Source organism: Aptenodytes patagonicus, chromosome 1, assembly GCF_965638725.1.
Source record: "Aptenodytes patagonicus chromosome 1, bAptPat1.pri.cur, whole genome shotgun sequence".
Classification (NCBI taxonomy): Eukaryota; Metazoa; Chordata; class Aves; order Sphenisciformes; family Spheniscidae; genus Aptenodytes; species Aptenodytes patagonicus.
This window is the reverse complement of record NC_134949.1, coordinates 6,297,009-6,318,107: the sequence shown is the minus strand read 5'-3', so window position 1 is coordinate 6,318,107 and position 21,099 is coordinate 6,297,009. Positions and strand designations below refer to the sequence as shown.

Below are 21,099 nucleotides of genomic sequence, written 5' to 3'. Positions count from 1 at the left end.
CCCGTCTTGATTATTGGATTGCAACTGGTCCTCCAACATAATCAGTGAGGATGCAAAGACAGGGGCTGCAGGGAAAGTGGGAGAAGAGAGTTTAGACCCATGACTTTCATGACTTCCAGGAGTACTTTCTCACACATGTTGTTCAGAGAGCTGCCTGTTTAAACCAGGAGCTCATTCCCAGTGAGCAGTCAAGTAGAAAAACAACGCTGGCAGAACTGGCCTAACACATTAACCGGGAACTGCTTCAAGATGTGAGCTGTTATTGCCCTCTGCTGACAGTTCGCTATATAGTGCCATCATTTTAAAAATTACATATTTTCTGCTGTACCACAAACAAGGATTTCTGATGATCTGTAGTAAACTGAAGGAACCTCCCTCAGAGAGATTTTTGAGGTTTATTGCTTGATTTTTTAAATGTCTTTCTCACTGTTGTAACTTAGATGTGACATATCAATCAACCCTCATCGAAGATGTGTCCAGTCTAAGCTGTTGTGCAAGGCACTGAGTGTACACATAGCGAGAGCCAATTTTCCCCTGGAGAGCTTGTGGTCTACAGAGACAAGACAAATAAAAGATAGAGAAAAAAAAGAATGATCAGCCCCATTTTACATATAGGTCGCTGAGATACTGAAAGATCTAGCTGAGCCCACAAAAAGGCAGCTGTACTACCCTGCCTGGAAGCTGTGGTCAGATGAATTCAAAGCAGAAATAAGCCACAAGTTCTGACTGCAAGGAGAATGATCGCACTGTTGGCATCTTCTTTTTTTTCTTCTTTTTTTTTCTTTTTTTCTTCACAAAGTTAGATAATTCCTTAGCTCAACCAAAGTTGCAATTCAGTCAAATGCTGTATTGGGGTAAGCAGGCCAAGGAGAAATGACCTATGATAAATAGGAGGTTGGACTAGACAGTCACGTTTCTTTTCTGCCTCTATCAGCCTGCCAAAGGTCACACTGGAGTTTTGTGAGAAAGCCAGGAAGTGAATCCAGGGTTTGGTTTTTTTTGGTCCAGGGCTTTAAAATCTTTTTTCCTCTTGTTTACATTTCAGAATTATCTAACAAATAGCTTATAGGAATGAATGTAAATATTACAGTGATGAATGGGACAGAAAGGTCTAGGACACGTTAACAGTTTTTTTCAGCCTATGAACTGCTACTGAGCTCTTTACCAGGACTTTTGCTGTGGTAAACTTACTGTTTGGATTTTGCTAGTTTGGTAGTTGTGAGTGCTGAATAAATTGGTGTTGCATTTCAACCATCCAGTGTCTCATAAAGGTTTCAGGCCGTCCATGGAAGTATTCCTGGATTGTCTGCTCTGAATAAATGCTCACGTGGAAAAAGACTAAAAGCTTACGGGAATATCCACAGACAGCAAACAAAACGGACTATCTTCAACAACTTCCATTTTACCATGCTGAGTACATGGTAAGTACTAAGTGTTTTTTCACAGTCTATGTAAAAGGATAAAAGTCTGCTCTTGCTGCCAGACAAATGCTATTCCCCAACTCAAGCAGCAGAGGCTTCTGATTTCAGCGATTAAGACCAGTTTCCAAGCCCAACTATGGGGAGGAGGCATCAAAATTCAAATTCCTGAACTGTAGTGGTGTCATTGTATAAAGTAGGTTATAGTAACAACAATAGCAACAATAATAATAAGTAATAATATTGGTAATTAATAATAACCTCAGGCTAATGACTAAGGGGCTCATTGTCCTTGCATGAATATTCATGCTGGTCCCAATGAAAAAGGGTTAAACTAGGTCAGTTTTCCAGTCCTCTGCATGGGTGCTCTGGGGAGCACCTCAGTATTTCTCCTGCAGGGCCTTCTTTCAGACAACCAAATTCTCTCATTACCCTGTTCTTTCATCTGTTACATCTCTTTCGTTTCTTACAGGTTTTGCATTAAAACCTGATGCTTTCTCCCACCCAGTATTCATGGCAGTGTTACCAGTCGTTAAACTGTGATATGTGGTATTTTGTAAAGCTTTCCAGATTTGTGTACTTACATAAGAATCTCAGCATTCATTAAAAAAACCCAAAACCAAACCCTCAAGGAGGGAGAGAGAAAAAGGGAATAGTAGTTCTGACTTCACACTAAGGACTTAAAAACAAAAAGCACGAAAAAGCACACTAATTTTAAAATATTTTTAACCTAATCTAGTGAGGTCTTGATAGAGAAGGGAGACTAATTCAGAAGTATTTGCCATGTCTATATTTATACTATAACCTGACACTCAGAATAGAGATTTTTGTTACAGGATTAACTCCCTTAAACAACAGATGATAAAGTTTTAATGGCATGAAGGGTGTATTTCATTAAACAGGTACAAGAAACAAAAAATTCATATCTAGACTGAAGACCACATTAGGAGAATGACTTCATGTGTTCATTTGCTTTCTCCTTTCCCCCATGTTCTATATACGTTTTACTAATCCTTTATTGTTTCTTTCTAGAAGCATCACTCGGTGTCTACACTGAGAATGATTTTGGGCCAGGAAGTGGAGAAGACTGGAGCAGGTATGTATCACATTATCCTTGATGTTGACAGTGCAGAGTTGACAGGGAAAACACCACTCATCTTTCCAAAAATGATTTAATCCACTGTAATTGTTTATAGGAGGACAGATCTGGAACAAAACCTGAGTGCCACTTTGGAAGACCTAATGCCTTCTCTGTCATCAGCAGCTAAGGCAGCCTGAATGTCAACATTCTCTTGCAGTTAATTTGTCCTTAAAATCTCCTTCAGAAAGCAGACTATGGTTGGAGCTTCCGCTCTCTTAGACATGGCCCATTACATCAGACTCGCTGACATACGGCTCTAATGAGCCAAGTTGCAGATAGTCTAAGATGTTGCCATCCAGACCTGTTCTGCCTTTCCAGGAGGTGACTTTCCTTCAGCAGAACCGGCGGATGAGATCAATACCTACATCCATGTTAAGTCCAACACATTAACTTGCACTGCTATGAAAGTCAGTTTAAAGAGCTGGTTGTGTTTTCATCTAGGCTACAGGAACGTTGCTACAGGAACAGTTAACTCCACAGCATTACAAGTTTTGGTTTCGGCAGGCTGAAAACATTGCCCTACCTCAGGAGGGAAAATTAAAGCCTCTTGTATTAAGTAGCTATGAATAATGGTCATGAATCAAATCCATGAATCTGCCTTAAATTTTAGTAGTACAAATTCAACTTGTTATTTTATCATCTGGTTTTGTTTTCAAATTTTTCTCTATAACAAGCATAATCAATAAAATATACAATAACCCTGTGATGCTCCCATTATCACGACTCCAGGATACAAATATTTAAAATAACTATTAACATTTTAAAACTCCTATCATGAGAATTACTACAATTGGCCACATCAAAGGTTAATGAATGAATTTCCCCTTTCCAAATATACAATGGTATTAGGGGTACAGTTCTACTATTTTCTTTTTATAAAAGCTATGGGTTTGACAAAAATAATTCCTAATATTGAACAACAAGCAGCCAGGCAATGGTACATCATACAGTGGAGAGTGAGAAAGGTATAGCTCTGATGTTTTTTTCCCTCCTTTGCGAGTGTAAAATGGGATGGGAATATGTTACTCAGCGGCTAAATTCAGAATTAGTATAATCGAGGTGCAATGCCAGTGAAATCAAGACAAATGAATCCTACTCATTGCAGTATGAGTTTTGTCCTATAGCTTTAGGTCTTCATGGAAATTTAACCATTTGTCTATTCTCCTTATTGCTTAGAGAAGGCAGCCAGCATTTCCATGAGATTATTTAAATGTAGAATTATTAGAAAATTTTGCAGCTACAGAGACAGATGGGTTTTACATAAAATCTCTGCTCTTTGTAGCAACCCAATGTGATATTGAGCAAGATAATGGTCAGAAAGAACATTGCCAGGCTCCTAATGAGAAACTGTTGACAGTAAAATTACCCCAACATTCATCAAAAAGCCAATAAATGTCAAGCATGGGGCTTTTGATGCAGTAGCTCATAATTCCTGTTCAGAAGCCTTTGCAGTCTCTTCAGGGCATGCAATCATCCCGCATTTCTGCTGATTTTACTGAAAACTTTGTTGCTGAAGAAGTACAAGGAGCAGGGGTCGGCATTCTGGATGCCACTGTTACAGTGCCATTGTCTCACCGTGAGACCTCAGGCAGAGCACATTTGGCCTCAATTTCCCCATCTGCAATACAGGAATGACAATATAGGAATTACCCAAAGGCAATTCTGTGAAGGACACAGTGTTGCCATCCAAATGCTCAGAAATCATGAGCTAGACAGTAAAAACTATGATGCTGACTTTTGCCAATGAGTTAGTCATGCATTTTTAATGTTAACTACGTCCAGCTTTTTGTGCCTTTGTAATACATATTTTCAAGCTTTCTCCTCCACAGCTACAGGAGGTTACTTCAATCCAACACAAAACTAATTCTTACCGAGTCTGCTGAATTCTGGGCTGGGTGGCCTTAAGAAAACCATATGAAGTTTATATAAAAGCTTATGTAAAGTCCCATTCTGTTCTTCGGCTCTGTGGAACATGGAAGGTATAAATACCTTGTCCATCACCCGAGTCCTCTGTTTAGCTCTATCTTCGGCATATATCCCCTAAATGATGTGGTGAGGCAGACTGTTGCCTGGTTCATGAATTAGGAATGACCTTGTGCTGAGCGTTACTCTAGCTATTGCTGCACCCCGGCTTGTTTGTTTGAACACCTCCCCTTGTTCATGAGGGGAGCCTGAAGCTACATCACAAGTGATACGATCATATCCTCCAGATTTTGCCTATGTATCTTTTCTAAAATTTCCAGGTAAAGGCTCAAAGCCATTCTTCTAAGGCCTCCATGGACTCTGAGGTCAGTGGCTGGATAGTTCATTACATTCATACTGGCAATTCCTTGCTTGCATTTTCTCGACCAGTTTCCATTCCACCTGTTCCAGTGTGCATGAATAGAAAACATGTCCCTGCCTGCCATTTGCAGTGAAAAGCTACATCCTAGAGGCTGTACACAGATGGAGTCATACTTAGTTTACAGGGAAGGCTGAGTGTATGCCACATGCTATTAGGGCCACTTGAAACTAGGCTAATTACTTGGCAGACATCGCCGCAGATTCTTTAATAAAAATGAATGGAGTGACAAGGGATAGACTCCTTGCTATTTTGGGACAAACTCTCTCCTTAGGCAGCAGATAGCCACAGCGGTAAGGCTCCCAAGCTATCATTTGGTTTGCTGGTTCTTGGCTGTAGAACTTAATTAACATATCTGGAACCAGTCTGTTTCCCAGGACTAGCCTGTAAATCTGTTAAATTAAACAATAAAGGCAGATGTGGGCAAAAATAAAAGTCCCACACAAGTCAGAAATGAAAAATTATGTTGCTTTGTCAGTCCACAGGGGCCCACACAGGAATGTTCTAAAACCTTCTGAAGCTTTTCTGTCTAGTGCTTCAAGCAAGAGGGAAATGTTCCTGTGGATGCCACCATTTTTGGAACTGATGGTTACCAATTACATAATTACTTTATTGCATGAAATAGTGCAAACAAATACTGTGAAAACTGAGTAAAAACATACTTATAAATACTTTTTCTCTTCAAGATCTGAAAGTACAACACAAGCATTTGTCATACCTGTGAACTAGACTGAAAAAGACCACAAGCCTAGAAAAGCAGTGTTCTTAAGGATCTGAACTCAGTCGTCCAGAGCGCTGTGCTTCCTCAACTTCCATGGATTTGAACTGTGAAGGAGCTTGAGGCATTGTGGTGTTTGGTCTTTTACAGGGAAAGCCAAGGATAAGGTAATACTCCTACCCTCTGCCTATCACATAAACAACCAGAACACCATTTTTGATAGTTAACTTCCCCTCCCATCACCATTTTGTCTTGCTAAAGTATGCCCATTCTTAACTTTACATAGCACTTCCATTAATGTTAGTCTGCTCACAGCGAATAACGCTAAGGATATCTGTATGTCTTTGTAATATTAGTGTCTTACGAGGCCATTCAAATTTAATGAATCCACGTGCAGGAATAAGATGACCAGAATTTGATTCCATTGCAGTATAACTATTTCAAATGAAGTAATTATTCTTTAAAAATGCAGATTTTTTTCTTCAAAAATTATAACCTGGAGTTAATAATAATGCCAAACCCCGTCTTGTGTAGATGGCAATCAACTGCAGAAGGAGAATTTCTAAATATCTGAAAGAATGTGCTCACCTAAACTATCACTCATGTTTTAAGACGGCCTGTGAAACCATTTTATTACTGCAGTTAGTTGGAAAGAGCACTATTCTGCAAAAATCAGATAATGTACTTATTTCTAAAAGCCTGGAACAAAAGAGCCAGTAGAGATTTGCTGAGTAGTTGCAAGATAGCCATTAAATATAAATATTTTTAAAAACAATTTGCTCTTTCCTAATGCTTTTAGAGCAGCATGTGGGAACAGAGTCTAAGTGCAGCATCTTACTGCATTAAAAAGGACATGGTGAAGGTTATTGGCCTCCAGATGTAACCCTTCTGTCTCTTAACTGCTCATAAGAGTTCCTAACCTATATAAACTATGGGAGTTTATATAAAACTTATCCATCTTTCCTAGTGGTAACAATAAAAGTTTATATTTTTAAAGCAACTATTCCCAATGATCCACATTTTTCACATTCCTATAGAAACAAACTATTTCTAATGATGAATTCAAGATTAAGTTTCCATTCCTCAAATTAAAAACAGCAGCAGAACTGGAAATTGCTTTCTTTTCATCCTGAGTATGCATTGTAGATGGAAAAGAGAATTGCTTTGTAGGGCTGTATATGTATAAATGGTATGAGTTTTTATATCACTGGTTTGAATTAAAATGTGTAGGCCAGTTAGAAAGAAAAGAGGCTGATTTTTGCTCCAAACTATCCAGGTCTTGCTCCAGTATAAGAAATTAGAGAATTTAATTCTGCTACTCAGGAAGCAAAGTGTCGTTCAACCCCCTGATCCCAGCAGTGCACCTGATGATAGGGTACAGTCCGTTGCTACTGTGCGGGAGGCAGATTGACTGAACCATGAGACCACTTCTCGTAACAGGGGGACAACAGCAAGGCTGACACTACCAACAACGGCCTTTGCAAGGTGGCCCTCATGTTTAGGTCATCCTGAAGTAGACCTGCAGCAAGTGCATTGCAGAGCACTTGGCCTGGGCCTCCTCTCCCTCCATACAGCATCTTGATGGCCCAAAGACAAAAGTGCTGACTTTTCATTGCAGCAGTTTTTCACTTCAAAGGGCCCGAAAACACAGACAGGCCTGCCAGCAGGGTGTTTTTTAGCCTGATGGCTGAGGATGCTCCGGAGTGTTAGGCAAGGCCTGTGGGGATAGCATCAGGGCATTGTGAAGGGCAGAGCAAGCCAAAGCTCATGTGGACTCATCCATACTGCCTAGGAGTAATCGATCCCTGGAGAGAACTGTCCCAGGACTTTACTGGGTATCTGATTCACTCCGGAGGAGAACTAAGGAATGAACTAACACTCATACAGACAGGGAACCAAGGACACAGGAGCAAACATACCTTAAAAACGTCCTTCTTGATTTGTGATACTTCTACATTTGGAGTTTTAGTAGCTGTAGGTAGGATTCACCTGATATAACTTAAGACATCTAAGTCTGAGCTAAGCACTTTAGGCTACTTTTACTGTCAACAAAGAAACAAAGGCCATACAGTGATTCACCTGGTCTTTCTTAAATGCCTATTTAAGGATGAAATGAGTGAGCCTTCATGAATTGGCTATGTGGGACTTCAGAAAAAATGTCTTTGCTGAGAGGCCATCCCATGTTGAACACCATGGATCGATACCGAGGCTCCTATCATTCAGTATCGTCATCAACAATACCTCCTCAGCAAATTTGCAGATGGTGCAAAATTGGGGGAACGGCTGATGCACCGAATGGCCCGGCTTCAATCCAGAAGAACCATAATCTAAGGAGAAATGCAAGGTTCTGCACCTGGGGAGGAATAACCCCAAGCACCAGTACAGGCTAGGAGCTGACGGGCAGAGCAGCAGTCCTGCTGAAACTGGGCTTACAGTGGATGCCCAGCTGAATACAAGCCAACAGTGCACTCTCATCACAAATAAGACAAAATGCATACTGAGCAATACTGACTGGCTGAAAGCGGCCAGCAGATGGAGGGAATATTTTGTTCTCCTCTGCTCAGCACTGGTGAAGCCATATTTGGAATACAGTCCAGTTTTGGCACAACCAGTACAAAAGGGATGTGGAGAAACCAGAATTGGTCCACAGGAGGGCTACCAAGCTGGTTACCTAGAGAACATGACCCACATGGAGACTGGAGGAAGCTGGACTTGTTCAGTCGGGCACAGAGGAGTCTAAGTGTGGTCCAACTGCAGCCTGTGACTGCTTGAAGAGAGTTACAAAGATAACGGAGCCTAAGTTTTCTCAATAATGTCAGATAATGTAACAAGGGGCAATGGCCAAAAAAATGCTGCTTCGAGGCTCAGACTGGACATTAAGAAAAAATATTTCACCAGGAAGGTTGCACAGCGCTGTAACAGATTACCCAGAGGAGCAGCTGAATCCCTATTGTTGGAGGTTATCAAGACCGTAAATCCATGGCTGAGCTGCTCCAGTGTCGGTAAAAGCCCAGCTTTGAGCACAAGGATGGACCTTCCAACTAACACATCTAAAGATTCTGCGATAAACTGAAGACATACAGCCTTAAAATTACAGCTGGGTCAAAACACTGCCAGGTGAGAATCTCTGCTGAAGCCCACCGGCAGTGGCTTTTGCAGTGTGCCCTTTGTGAAACTAAACACCCCCAAGCCATGCTCAGCCTCACTGGAGTCAACAGCAAAATTCTCTAGAGCTGGGACAAATGCTTGAACTGATGATGGAAAAACAGGATTTGCTGAGGGAGACAAACCAGTAATACATACAGTTCATAAGCAGATATATTCCTGAGGAGCAATGGACTAGTGTTAGAGGCTTTTGTCTGTAACATATAAACAGTAGTGGAATCCATTATGGTATGTACTATCATCATCTCTGGAATGTGTCCAAGCCCTTTAATTCTCTATTGACAACAATAAATGGAAATTCTCATCCAAAACTATGGGGACAGGTACTGAGCAGGGTGATCTGAGCTCTCTCCCAGTCCCTGTGATTCCCAAAGCCACCTGGGACATATGAAACTGATTTTTGCAGCAGAGTTCCTTCTAAAACCATAAATTAAATTAATTGCTGAAAAAACCCATTTGGTTTGATTTTTCTTAACATTTATTATATACTTAGAATAAATTTATTGTGTCTTTGGCATATGTAAGAAGAGAAATTTCATTTTCAGTAAGAACAAAAATATAGTTCCCAAAGGCAACTGCGTGAAGAATCATAAAGCACAGCTAAGGTTAGCTTAGAAACAAGATTCATTTCTTCTCATCCTGAGAGTGTGACCAGACAGGCTTACGTTTCTGAATAAAGGCTTCAATACCTTCCTGCCCATCTCTCAAAGTCAAATTGTCTACCATGACCTGAGTAGTCATTTTGTAAGCAGTATCAAGGTCCTGTGTCATCTGTCTGTAGAAGGTGGCTTTCCCCAACGCCAGGATGGATTTGCTGCTTTTGCATATCTTGTGAGAGATCTTCATGGTCTCTTCTTCCAGCTTGTCTTCTGGCACCACCTTGCTGACAAGCCCGTGCATTAATGCTTCTTGGGCAGAAAGAGGTTCACCCGTGAAAAGCATCTCTAATGCCACCTGAACAAGAAAAAATATTGTATTGTCAATTCAGCTGCCTTATTGCTTTGGTTTGTTTGGGGAATTTCAGCTTCCTCCTTCGAGTCCAAGTTACTCTTTTGACAAATGTAAGATTTAAATCTTTTGGCCCCTTAAACTGCCAAGGAAGTGTTAAGAGGTTTCAGCAAAGAGAAGGACTGGGTCTAAAGCTGGCCTTTTTTCAAACCTGCCCACCAACTGCAGCTGTCCTGGGCTGACACCTCTGGGTTTCTTTTCAAAAGCCCAGAATCTCTGGTGATTGCAGTAGGAATTAAGAAAGATGTGAATGGTCCACAATGTCAAATGACCGAACTCGGTATTTTAAGCTGGGCATATAATGATAAATAAAGACTTACGACGTCAAGGTGTAGTTTTTGAAAATACCTGCCTTAGTTTAAGTTTGGTCAGGGTGTTTTTAAACATGTCCTTCTTATAGCCGCATCTATTTCAGTCTCCTGCTGCTTCCAGCATCTTGTATTTGAGGTTTCAAATTAAAAAATCCCACAAACACTCAGTGACTATTCAATGTCATATATCAAGAAGAATTTTTTTCCATGACTCCTGATGCAATTGACCACTGCCCTGAATCATAAGAGCTGATTATCCTCATTAGTATCTTTGCTCTGGTAGCTACAAACAATGGCAACGTTTTGTTTGATAAAAGGTAAAATCAGTAATCCTGAGAACTGTAGGGAGCGTTCTTGCTACTTTGAAAAGTGGCACAGAGAAAAGTATATCCCACACATTTTAAAAAGGTAATCATAAACCCCAGAAATACTAATTCAGAAACAGTTATAATTGTACACTATAGCACACTTGGAAAAAAAAACCCACAGACAGACTATATTTGAACAGGATGGCCTTACAGATGGGAAATTTAAAGTTGAAGCTCTTATCCAGCAATTGGACTTGTGCAGTTAAGTCCTTGCATCTCAGCAGAGCCCTGCTGGGCTTGGAGAGTCTGTCCGCATGAATCCAACTGGATCAGAACTTAAAATTTCTTTTCTTGGTTACGGAAGCTTTACAGATCGTACTATTGTTTATGCAGTGAGAGATGTGTAGTCACAATCAGTAGGAAATAAAGCAGGAAGAAAGTATAGGAGGGTTTTAGATGCTATTTAAAGCGTCTTGATCTACACCCAGGCAGATCATGCTGGCAGTGAAATGTCGCTGCCTGGCAAGAATTGATACCTTGGTGGGATTGATATCCTGGACTTGCAGGGGTTTCCTCATCAGGGGAGAACATCATTGTCTAAAGCACAGAGCTGTCTGTTGGAAAGGAAAGGGATCGCTGAGCTGGTGTGCTGCTGGTATGAGTTCATGCTGGTTGGAATCGCATCAGTAGGAAGCTGCTTTCCCTAAACAGAGTTCATCCCTTTATTATTTTTCCCAGTCCAAAAAGTTATGAAGCTGTCTTTTGCAATGAAGTATTTTGAAAGTTGTACTGCAGGAAAATAAAGTTTAGGCAATGGAACTAAAACTCCTAACATGGCAACCTACTTCTTGCAAAATTACAAAGACTATCTGGGAAGGAAGCCTACCTTTCTTGGAAGAGACCTGCCCAAGGCCACAGCTGGTGTGGAGCAAAACAGTCCGATGTTTACTCCAGGAGTAGCAAATTGAGATTTCTCACTCGCCACTGCAATGTCACAGCTTGCCACAAGCTGACAGCCTGCTGCTGTAGCCAAGCCATTTACTTTGGCAATCACTGGTACTGGAAGTTTCTGGATTAAAGTCATAACCTGCATGCACAAAAGAAAGTGGTCAGTTAGGCCCTGAAGTTTAAGCAATGGCTGTTCTAAAACTTGCAATTGCTTCACACACCTGATGTGTGCATTTTTCAGCTTTATCAATTGGAGTTTAGTAAAAGAAGTAAGCTCTCTGTAAAACCTGTTTTAATATACAAGACCACTGCTGTTCCAGTAGCTGCTCGGTTGTGTTTATGTAGCATGAGTTGGTCCTGCTAACTCCAGAGGAAATGGAGAACACAAGAATGAAAGGCAGAAACACTTGTTATCAGATCTGCGTGGAGCTTGGGTGCCTCTGCACTGCAGGTCTAGTGTTCCTGGCTGTGGGAAGATGTGTATCCGAGACACACCATCCCCACCTTCATCTGCCCCATAATGGAAAACTGACTTAATAAAAGTCTCCGTCCCAAGAAATTAAACCAGCCTATTGCTGGTTTCTGCATGATCTCGAGCCTGGGCTGATCTCACCCAAACACAATCATTGCATGTTTTTCTAGGCTTACTCTGCATTCCAGGGAGAGACTTACCTGCCAGGAATCAATTTTTCCTGCTTGCATTAGACGTAAGATGCAAAAACACACTCACTCTCTCATTCTCTCTCTCTCTCTCTCTCTCAGATAATTCTTGAAGGTTGGACATCCAACTTCAGACAGCTGAAGTTAAGAAAGATGAATTTGTCTTAACTTTTCTAACTCAGGTTCTCCTTCCATACAGTGGGAATCAACAAACTCACCTAATTTTAATGCCTGAAGATAGAAAATGCTAGTTAAATGATTACAGTCATTATCTGGATTAAAAAAAAAAATCTCATATTAGCACAGTGTAGCAAGATAACAGATTTTCATTTGCTACTTCAATTTCTCCAGTAGATGAAGTCTAGCAAATTTTATGTTGCTTAGGTAAAATTACCTACATTCAGTTTTGAATTTGATCAGTCTTTGTCTCCGTTCTTCCATCTTTGTTTAAAAACAATTTTTCAGTGGATCTTGAGAAGCAGGCAACAAAAGAGTGACAATATGTGCATGTGTGCAGACAAACAACTACAGAGTCCTCTTGCGGTTATAAAAATTCAAAGTCAACTGCTTCTCCAAAAAAACCCCTCTGGTACTTATGGTTTTGTATTTGAAAAGCCTCTGGAGAAGTGATATTCTCAGCTGTCTCAAACTTGTATGGGGAGACTACTTAGTTCTCGGATACTGCATTACACAGTATTGCTAACATTGTTACATGCATGGGGAAACAGAGGTATAGCAGCTGAGATGATCTGCTTAAGATTACCAGTCATAGACAGATGTAGAAGCCAAGATTCCTGAAAACCAGTCCAATGCTCTGGACCCCCTAGTCCACAATGCTGTAGGCATGTCATTTAGGGTAGGATCCATTCTACTTAACTTAAGTATTGAAATTTAGGAAGACAAGATCCCGTTATGGAAGCCCGCAAAAGTACCTTCCTCTCTCTATTGACCAAAAAAAAGCAAAAGTCAATTATTCTACCAAACAACTAAAATTTAGATATTAGTTAGGACCCTAAATAAAGCCTAAATTAATTTCTCTATTTCTGTTTGCCTGTAAAGTGCCATTATTATTTAACAGTAAGACCTTCTTCCTCCATGGGAATAATAGTGAGTTGTGATTTATAAGAAACTTAAATCCCTTTAGGATACTCAGGTAGAGAGTTTAAAGCACTTATCACTACCATCAACATCTGAAAAGGGATCACTTCAAGTGTCATTTCATCTATTTAATTTCTTCCTGAACTAGCTTTGCCAATTTCACAGAAGCGTTTAGGTTGGCAGTGACCTCTTGAGATCATCGCGTCCAACCCCCCTACTCAAGCAGGCTCGGGTAGAGCAGGTTGTCCAGGACTGTGTCCAGTTGCAATTTGAATATCTCCCTACCTCTGAATTTCATGGTCTCAGGAATATTCATCCGAAACTGGTATACCATTTTTTATTTGTAATAATGCTCCCTTACTAAACTTACTATACAGTAGGGCACCATTCTCACAAAGAAAGCTAGGCTTGTTTTTAACTCTAAATGCTGACATTCTGTTATTTTTTTTGCTATTTCTCTGTATTAAAGTTAAGCTTGCTATACTACTCGTTAATCCTGAATATAGCCACAATGCTAGATACACGTACAGGACAATTCAAATTCTTCTGGTCCTTAAAGTGAGACAGTTACCAACTCTTGATTTTATGCTATATGGAGTAAGTTTCACTTTTTTTTCTGCCTGACCTTTCCTATTCTGTGACCTGGAAACTGCATGGTTCGGTTTTCCACTGACAACATAACTGGTTGTTAATTCTGCCCTGCAACTGCAAAATTAGTATTAAACTATTGGCTGCTAAACTATTGGCTCCTTTCTGATGAAGGGACTAACCTGTCATTCAGTCGTATTTGTGCTTACCTCTTTGTGATCAGCATACCAAGATGAAATCCAGGCAAAGCTGCCAGGATGATTGCTTCATATGACACTGAAGGCCCTTCAGTGGTACCTTTCACACATGGCTTTTACAGCATTTGTTAAATATGGGCTTGACAATGTGTATAGAGATCATTATTACTGGAGGAACTACAATAAAATGTTTCAAATTACTTTCTGTGGTCACACTGAGCGGGATTAGGGGTCAAATTCTAGTGCCGTTACAATCAAAGGGGTTTTTGCCATTCTCTCCAAAGGCTCTGGGATTCACTTTAACTTCCCAACCCATAGGTCTGTGCCTTTGTAACAAGAACTTGTATGGTCTGCTGACTGGGCAACCACGGAGTCAGAGATGTATTCAGATCTTACTTTCACATTGTCTACTTGATCACAGAATCATAGAATCATTAAGGTTGGAAAAGACCTCTAAGATCATTGAGTCCAACCGTCAACCCAACACCACCGTGCCCACTAAACCATGTCCCTAAGCGCCTCATCTACACGTCTTTTAAATACTTCCAGGGATGGGGACTCCACCACTTCCCTGGGCAGCCTGTTCCAATGTTTAACCACTCTTTCAGTAAAGACATTTTTCCTCACGTCCAATCTAAACCTCCCCTGGCGCAACTTGAGGCCATTTCCTCTCGTCCTATCGCTTGTTACTTGGGAGAAGAGACCGACACCCACCTCACTACAACCTCCTTTCAGGTGGTTGTAGAGAGCGATGAGGTCTCCCCTCAGCCTCCTTTTCTGCAGGCTAAACAACCCCAGTTCCCTCAGCCGCTCCTCATAAGACTTGTTCTCCAATGTTGATGTTTATGCTGGTCTTGAGTTATTAGCTAGGTGCTTTGATCACAAGTGATTTGAAGGTGGTTATCCCTAGATTTCTAGGAAAGACATTGCCCAAATACTCAGCTGCGAGGAACACTGGCTAAACTAAGGAACACGCCATGACTGTACCCACTGTAGGTGACACGCACATTGGCATTCTAGTCCTTTTATTTGCATGTAGAAAAATCCAGGGAAAACACAATCTCACCAGGATCAGGTATTAAAATGGCAGAGCAGCAAAAAGCAAGGAATCTGGAGCAACAGTCTGTGTTTTAGCTAGCAGATGAGCAATGCTGTCCCTCTTTAAATCAGTATCATTGCTTGTTCTTCATACCAGGCAAAAAGGGTGGCACTTAAGAAGAACTGCTTACCTCTGCACATATTTCAAATACTTGGGAATGATGCTTCACATCATCTTCACTTGACAGTTCCTTTAAATCATGGCCGGAACAAAATACAGGTCCTTCAGCTGCAAAGAATTTCAGGAAAAGTCAGTCTGAAGAAACCAGGGGTAGCGGCATATCAATGCCCCTGCTAAAGTTATGTCAATGGTCAAAAAGGAGCTTGAGGAGGGAGTTTTACACACAGTTCTGAAACACTGCCTTCTGGGTTTTGTAACAACTTTAAATTGCCACAATGCAACACTGAATGACAGCAACACCCATAAACATTTTTAAAGGCCTAGTTTTACTTCCATTTCACGTTAACTCAATTAAAAATAAGGCACTTCACACCTCTGAGCCCACTTTTTTGTAAGGATACTGTACTAGATAGCTCCTTGGTACAATGTAAACTAGTCAGCTGGAGCGAGGACGGAGTGCTCTGCTATCAGACCACCAGATATAGTTATTCCCTACTGACTGAACCCATCACTAATGATTAACTTTTACTAAATAAGCCTCAAGATTTTTGTGTCATAGCATTCAAGGCCACAATAGAAAAAAAAAAGAAAAAGCAGTCATTCTGCTAGGGGAGAATCAGAAAGGTTGTTGGGGAATCTTTTCCTCCACTGCTAAAACTGTCATCTAGAGAATCCCAAAAAGCATGTCCAGGGTTTGGGCAGCAAAAGAGCAGGTTTCTGTGGACCTCAGTTTTGGATTTGCTTGCCTCCAGTGGCAGCTAAGATCAAAACACCCTTTATGGGTACACTATCTTTACAAGTGTGTTCCTTTGTCATGAGGATATCTGCCATAAGAATAAACCAATTTGATGCTTTTGAGTCCTTCAGAACTTCTCAGATATTTGTATGGATGTGACATTTCCAGCTACAGCTATGCAGACACAACCTTACCTACGCATTTGTTTCTTATGGACCAGATTATTGTGGCACAGTCTATCCAGAAATAACCACAGAATTAACATCAGTCAGCTCATGGGATCAGCAATACATATCTGGAAATGAATCGCATCTGCATTTGTGCCTCATTGAAGAAGAATCCACTGCAAAGTCTGTGTTAAAGACTCAAAGCGTTCCCTGAGAAGTCTCTTATTTTATTGAGATTCCTTCTTTGCATTCCATTCAGCAAGGGAATTGGAAATCAATAGGAACATGGAATTTCTTTTGAAACTAAAACAAAAAAACAAATGAAGTCGTGCTCACAAACTCCCAGACTACTGTACTCCCAAAGAAGAACCCAAAGTTTTTCACAAAATTTGTAACTGCTGTTTGAAATGTTGAGTATATATATTTAAACTCACCCCTGTGAAGTTAGCTTACTTCCTCGCTCATGTCTGTGTGCACAAACACAGTGTTTTCCTCTACGTACAGAAAACAGCAGCATCCTAAATTAATAAACCTGTTTCTCCAAGATGTTTGGAAGCGGGGCAGGGGAAGATTATCTTAAAATAGCAGGGGAAAAAAAAGATGGCTTAAGAACAGCTCAAGTTTCATTATCTTTAAGAACTCTCCAGGTTAATACCTAAATGGAAGAAAACCGTAATAGGCTCCGAGAGATAATGTTTTACATCTGCAGGTTACGGGTGACTGCAGTATCGGTATTATGGTCTCTCCTTCATTGGAGAGTTTTAAAACCAGTTTTGACAAACCAGCGGCAAAGATAACAAGACTGATCCTGGCTTAGGGCAGGGGAACAGAGCACACGATTTGAAGAAACCTTGCGAGCCCTGTTTACTACGATCTATACCTGCCACCGACAGCAACAAAATTCATACCAGCTCAGCCTGTTCCTGCATGAAAACCAGTATCTGAGAACGTTATTTCTTTAGTCTGATAACCATCAGAACCTGGCTTTTGTTTTAAGTATTCTTTACATATAGTTTTTAAACCAATTATTTCATCTACTGAGTGTGTTTACAAAAGGAAAAAGCTCATTGACGTAAACACACTGCATAACCTGACTGAAATACTGACATTTTGAAACATGTTTCTACAGTGTTTCTTCTTAGACATGTTAAGTATCAACAAAAATATAACAAAATCCAAGTCAATTGTTAATGCCGTGTTCAAGAATGAGGAATTAAGTGCGTGAGAGTGGAAATGGGGATGGGTATGAAAGAACAGCATGAGAGCAGGGTCTGAAGGGTGAAGGCGCACGTAGGGTACCTGGCATGTTCCCGGCCAGCTGTACAGAAAACAACACACAAGTCCATTCCCGTACCATTTTCCGTAATTCTGTGAGAGATTTTGGTTTCAAGTCCGTATTATCCCGTTTTTTCTCCCTCCCTCACTCCCTCCCCCCGCTTCTCTTCCGTCGGCCTTAAATGACGGAAGTACCTGAAATTATAATAACTCGGAGGTCTTTGCTTTTGACGTCGTGCAGCAGGTCCTCCCTGAGGGACTGCAGCATGGAGAGGGACAGGGCGTTCCTTTTCCTCGGGTTGTTCAAGATAATGGTTCTGTAAAAGCCGTTAAATACAAAGGGGGTTACTGTCAAAAAAAGCAACGAACGCCTGCAGAGCCTCAGGGACGGGCCCGCGGCGGCGCCTCCCCCCGCCCTCCGCCGCCACCGCCGCCGCCGCCTCACCGGACGCCCTCCGCCTGCCGCCGGACCGTCAGCTTCTCCGGCGGGGGCGGCCGCCCGGCTCCCGCCGCCGCGGCGCTGCTGAAGGCCGCGGCCAGGGGCCTCCTCAGCCGCCACAGCCCGGCGGCGGCCATGGCTGCCGGACAGGCGCAGCGGGCGACTCGCTACCGACCCCTAGGCCGGCGGCCTGCCGCCCGCCCCGCGGCGGAGCCGCTGCCTGTGGCGGGCTCGGGGCCGGGCCGCCGCGGGGCGGTGCTCTCCTCGGCACCGGGGGTCTCGGGGAGCGCTGCGGGGGAGGACGGCCCCTGTCTGCTCCCGAGGCGGTGAATGCTGCCGGGGACAGAATAAAGCGATATAGACCTTTCCTCGCCCGCCTCAGGCCTGATTTCCCCAACGTGTTGGCTGTAGAACCAGTGAGACCTCCTGGGACCTCCTGCTCTGGAGGGCCTGGCTGGGAAGGCGGCATTCAGTAACGGGTACCTTGGGGATGTTGGAGGGGTACTAGAAAATGTTGACTTCTGCTGTGATTTCTTCAGATTCCACTGAGCATTTGCATCTAGGACCGCGGGATGGTGATTAGGGCTGTGCTGAGAAAAGCTGTCAGTGACACTGAGACCACAGGGAGGACGACTGTGTTACGCAGAGAGAATGAGGTCGCTTTGAGGCCAAGAGTAACCAGCATGGGATGACATTTAGTACTGCAGGGTTTGGGGTCATATACTTGGGAACTAATAAGATCATAATTTATTCACTGGGAGCTCATCATCTGGAAATGTTTGTGGAGAAGACCTTGGGTGTTTTAATTGGTTCCACAGAGTCAGTCTGTAGTCCATATGATGCATGCAAGAAAAAAAAAAGACGTGATTTTAAGAGGCAATTTTAAAATTCAAATGTGAGTTTAAAATTCAAAGTATTTTAGGGACACACGGGTACATTCACAGCTCACCTTGATTATTGTGTATGCTTCTGGTCACCCACGTTCAAGAAGCCAAACTAAAAGGGGGGCAGAGAAAATAGATGCAGCATAGAACAGAGACTCTGTTATGAGGGATGAGAGGAGCGTTGTTCCTTCAGTCTAGCAAAACAAATATGAAAGGACTTGTGACTGCTGTCTCTGGAGGACAGGCATTTTGCAATCTGAGAAGGCAAAAAGCTATGTAAGATGGAGAACTCTGTGGGCCCTGTAGCGAACAGGCTACACTGAACATTAACATATCTGAGCCAGAAGTGAAGGAGCAAAGATACTGCCACTAGAGGAGTGAGACTGTGGAACAGCCCTGCCACAGGAGCTATATGGATAAAATCTGTTTGGTTGTTTTTTTGAGAGGGAGCTCAGGAGGCTTCTAAAAGGCCATATGATGTCTCTGCCTAGGTTACCAGAGGGATGGATCTGGGGAAGTGGGTCCCTCTCCATTTGTGTTTCTGCTGAACACCAAAGCTCTCCTTTGCCAGCTACTGGTATGATGCATAGTAAGTCTTTCTAGTTTGAGAGATGCACAGCTCTCTGCAGACCCCAATTACTCAAAATAGTTCTTCCAGAAAATGTCACTTTGCTATATAACCTCTCACATTTCTTTCATTCTTGTTCTCTGTTTACTTGCAAGAGCGATGACCTCTCTTTCTTCACACCTGGCTCAGGCGGTCTCCTGGGAAAGAAGCAGCTGTGTGGATGAGGCAGCTAGCAAACAATCTCATCTGCCATGAGATGCCAACGGGCCCAAAGACCAAGCAGCATTGTTCCAGGAGATACAGGCTGCCCCAGTCATGATTCCCTGCTCTTCCTTATCACACCTACTCATCGTGTATCCTTTCCTAAATGCTAGGGGAAAGTATTAGTAATTGAAGTGTTTTACGCACATGCAAGTCTTCATTGTTTGTGCTCCATTTTCTGGCAGAGCAGTAGGTACCCTAAAATAAAAAAGATATATGTCCAGCATATGTTCCTTGTAAATGTAAATCTGTGCTCCTGGTTCCTGATGTCCCCATTCTTGTGAGTTCTTGCGAAGTACTTGTAGGTTCCCAAATGTGTCTCTAGTTTTCATCAGTGTCTGTTGAATGCCTGCAGCTTCTTCTGACTGTACTGGTAATTGTAGCTTTTCAGTTCTAAGCATCAGCCTCATAAAAGAACCACTTGAATTTTCTGTTTAATAATATATTTAGTTATACAGATAGTAACAGCTTAGTGTGGGGATGCACTTTCTGCTTACTGATTTTATATTGCCTAAAACAATGACCCATCAGATCACTGGGCTTTTTGGCCCTACTGTAATAGCAATAGTGGGTTTATGTACATTTTAAAGTGTTGAAGGACACTGACAGGCTTGAGAGCTAGGTCTGCACTGGGCTTTCCCCACTTGCCCATTTTCATTTTCTCATGGTTGTTTGTATTTCAGGGTCATTCACTGGAAAGTTCTTCCAAAATTTACTTTTAATAAATGGGAGCAACGAAGCTGGTGGAGGGTCTAGAGCACAAGTCCTATGAGGAGCGGCTGAGGGAACTGGGGTTGTTTAGCCTGGAGAAAAGGAGGCTGAGGGGAGACCTTATCGTGCTCTACAACTGCCTGAAAGAAGGTTGTAGCAAGGCGGGTGTTGGTCTCTTCTCCCAAGTAACAAGTGATGGGACGAGAGGAAATGGCCTCAAGTTGTGCCAGGGGAGGTTTAGATTGGACATGAGGAAAAATTTCTTTACTGAAAGAGTGGTTAAACATTGGAACAGGCTGCCCGGGGAAGTGGTTGAGTCCCCATCCCTGGAGGTATTTAAAAGACGTGTAGATGTGGTGCTTAGGGACATGGTTTAGTGGTAGACTTGGCAGTGTTAGGTTAACGGTTGGACTTGATGATCTTAAGGGTCTTTTCCAGCCTAAATGATTTGATGATTCTATAATATGTGGGAGGAATCTGTAGGAAAAAAAAAAAGCCCGTTTAGAAGAAAATGAGATCATCTTAAACCAATCACAGCAGTTTTCAAAGTCCCTGCTTGGTCTAGCAAAGGCCAGCACACAGAGAACACAATGTGTGTGCTAGCTCTGGGAGGAGTTCTCAATCCCCTGCAATTCTGACCAGTGACCTCTTTCAGTCCCTACCTCTTTCAAGCTGGCTTTGTGAGTACAATCTTATTTTTTTTCTTCCAGTTCCTTCTCTTTCTCTGTCTTGTCCTTTTTCTGTCCATCTCCAAGGAAAGAATTTTTTTTTTAATCTTCTCCAAAAAGCTTCTTTTTAATATAGTGTTTCCAGCTCCCTGGAAATTCTGTTCTTTTTCACTTTGATTGACAACCTCATGTTTCCTTTCACACCCACCCCCATTACAGAGTTTTTTTTGGCTGCAGCTTCCCCAATGCATTAAACAGACCTGCTGCTGC

General features: G+C 42.1%; 1 protein-coding gene and 1 long non-coding RNA gene across 2 annotated transcripts; one reads left to right on the top strand and one right to left on the bottom strand.

The window, feature by feature from the left end:
* Nucleotides 1-740: 740 nt before the first annotated feature.
* Nucleotides 741-5,782, top strand: LOC143155650 (uncharacterized). The gene is made up of 3 exons (XR_012994441.1): nucleotides 741-1,421; nucleotides 2,451-2,514; nucleotides 5,587-5,782. It is a non-coding gene; the product is annotated as an uncharacterized LOC143155650 (long non-coding RNA).
* A 3,438-nt stretch (nucleotides 5,783-9,220) lies between these two features.
* Nucleotides 9,221-17,891, bottom strand: ECHDC3 (enoyl-CoA hydratase domain containing 3). Its single transcript, XM_076352247.1, has 5 exons — nucleotides 17,744-17,891; nucleotides 17,494-17,615; nucleotides 15,131-15,228; nucleotides 11,297-11,497; nucleotides 9,221-9,737 (listed from the first exon to the last, which is right to left on the bottom strand). The coding sequence occupies exons 1-5, from the start codon at nucleotides 17,872-17,874 to the stop codon at nucleotides 9,408-9,410; spliced, it is 882 nt and encodes a 293-aa protein (XP_076208362.1). The 5' UTR covers nucleotides 17,875-17,891; the 3' UTR covers nucleotides 9,221-9,407.
* Between the last annotated feature and the right edge of the window lie 3,208 nt (nucleotides 17,892-21,099).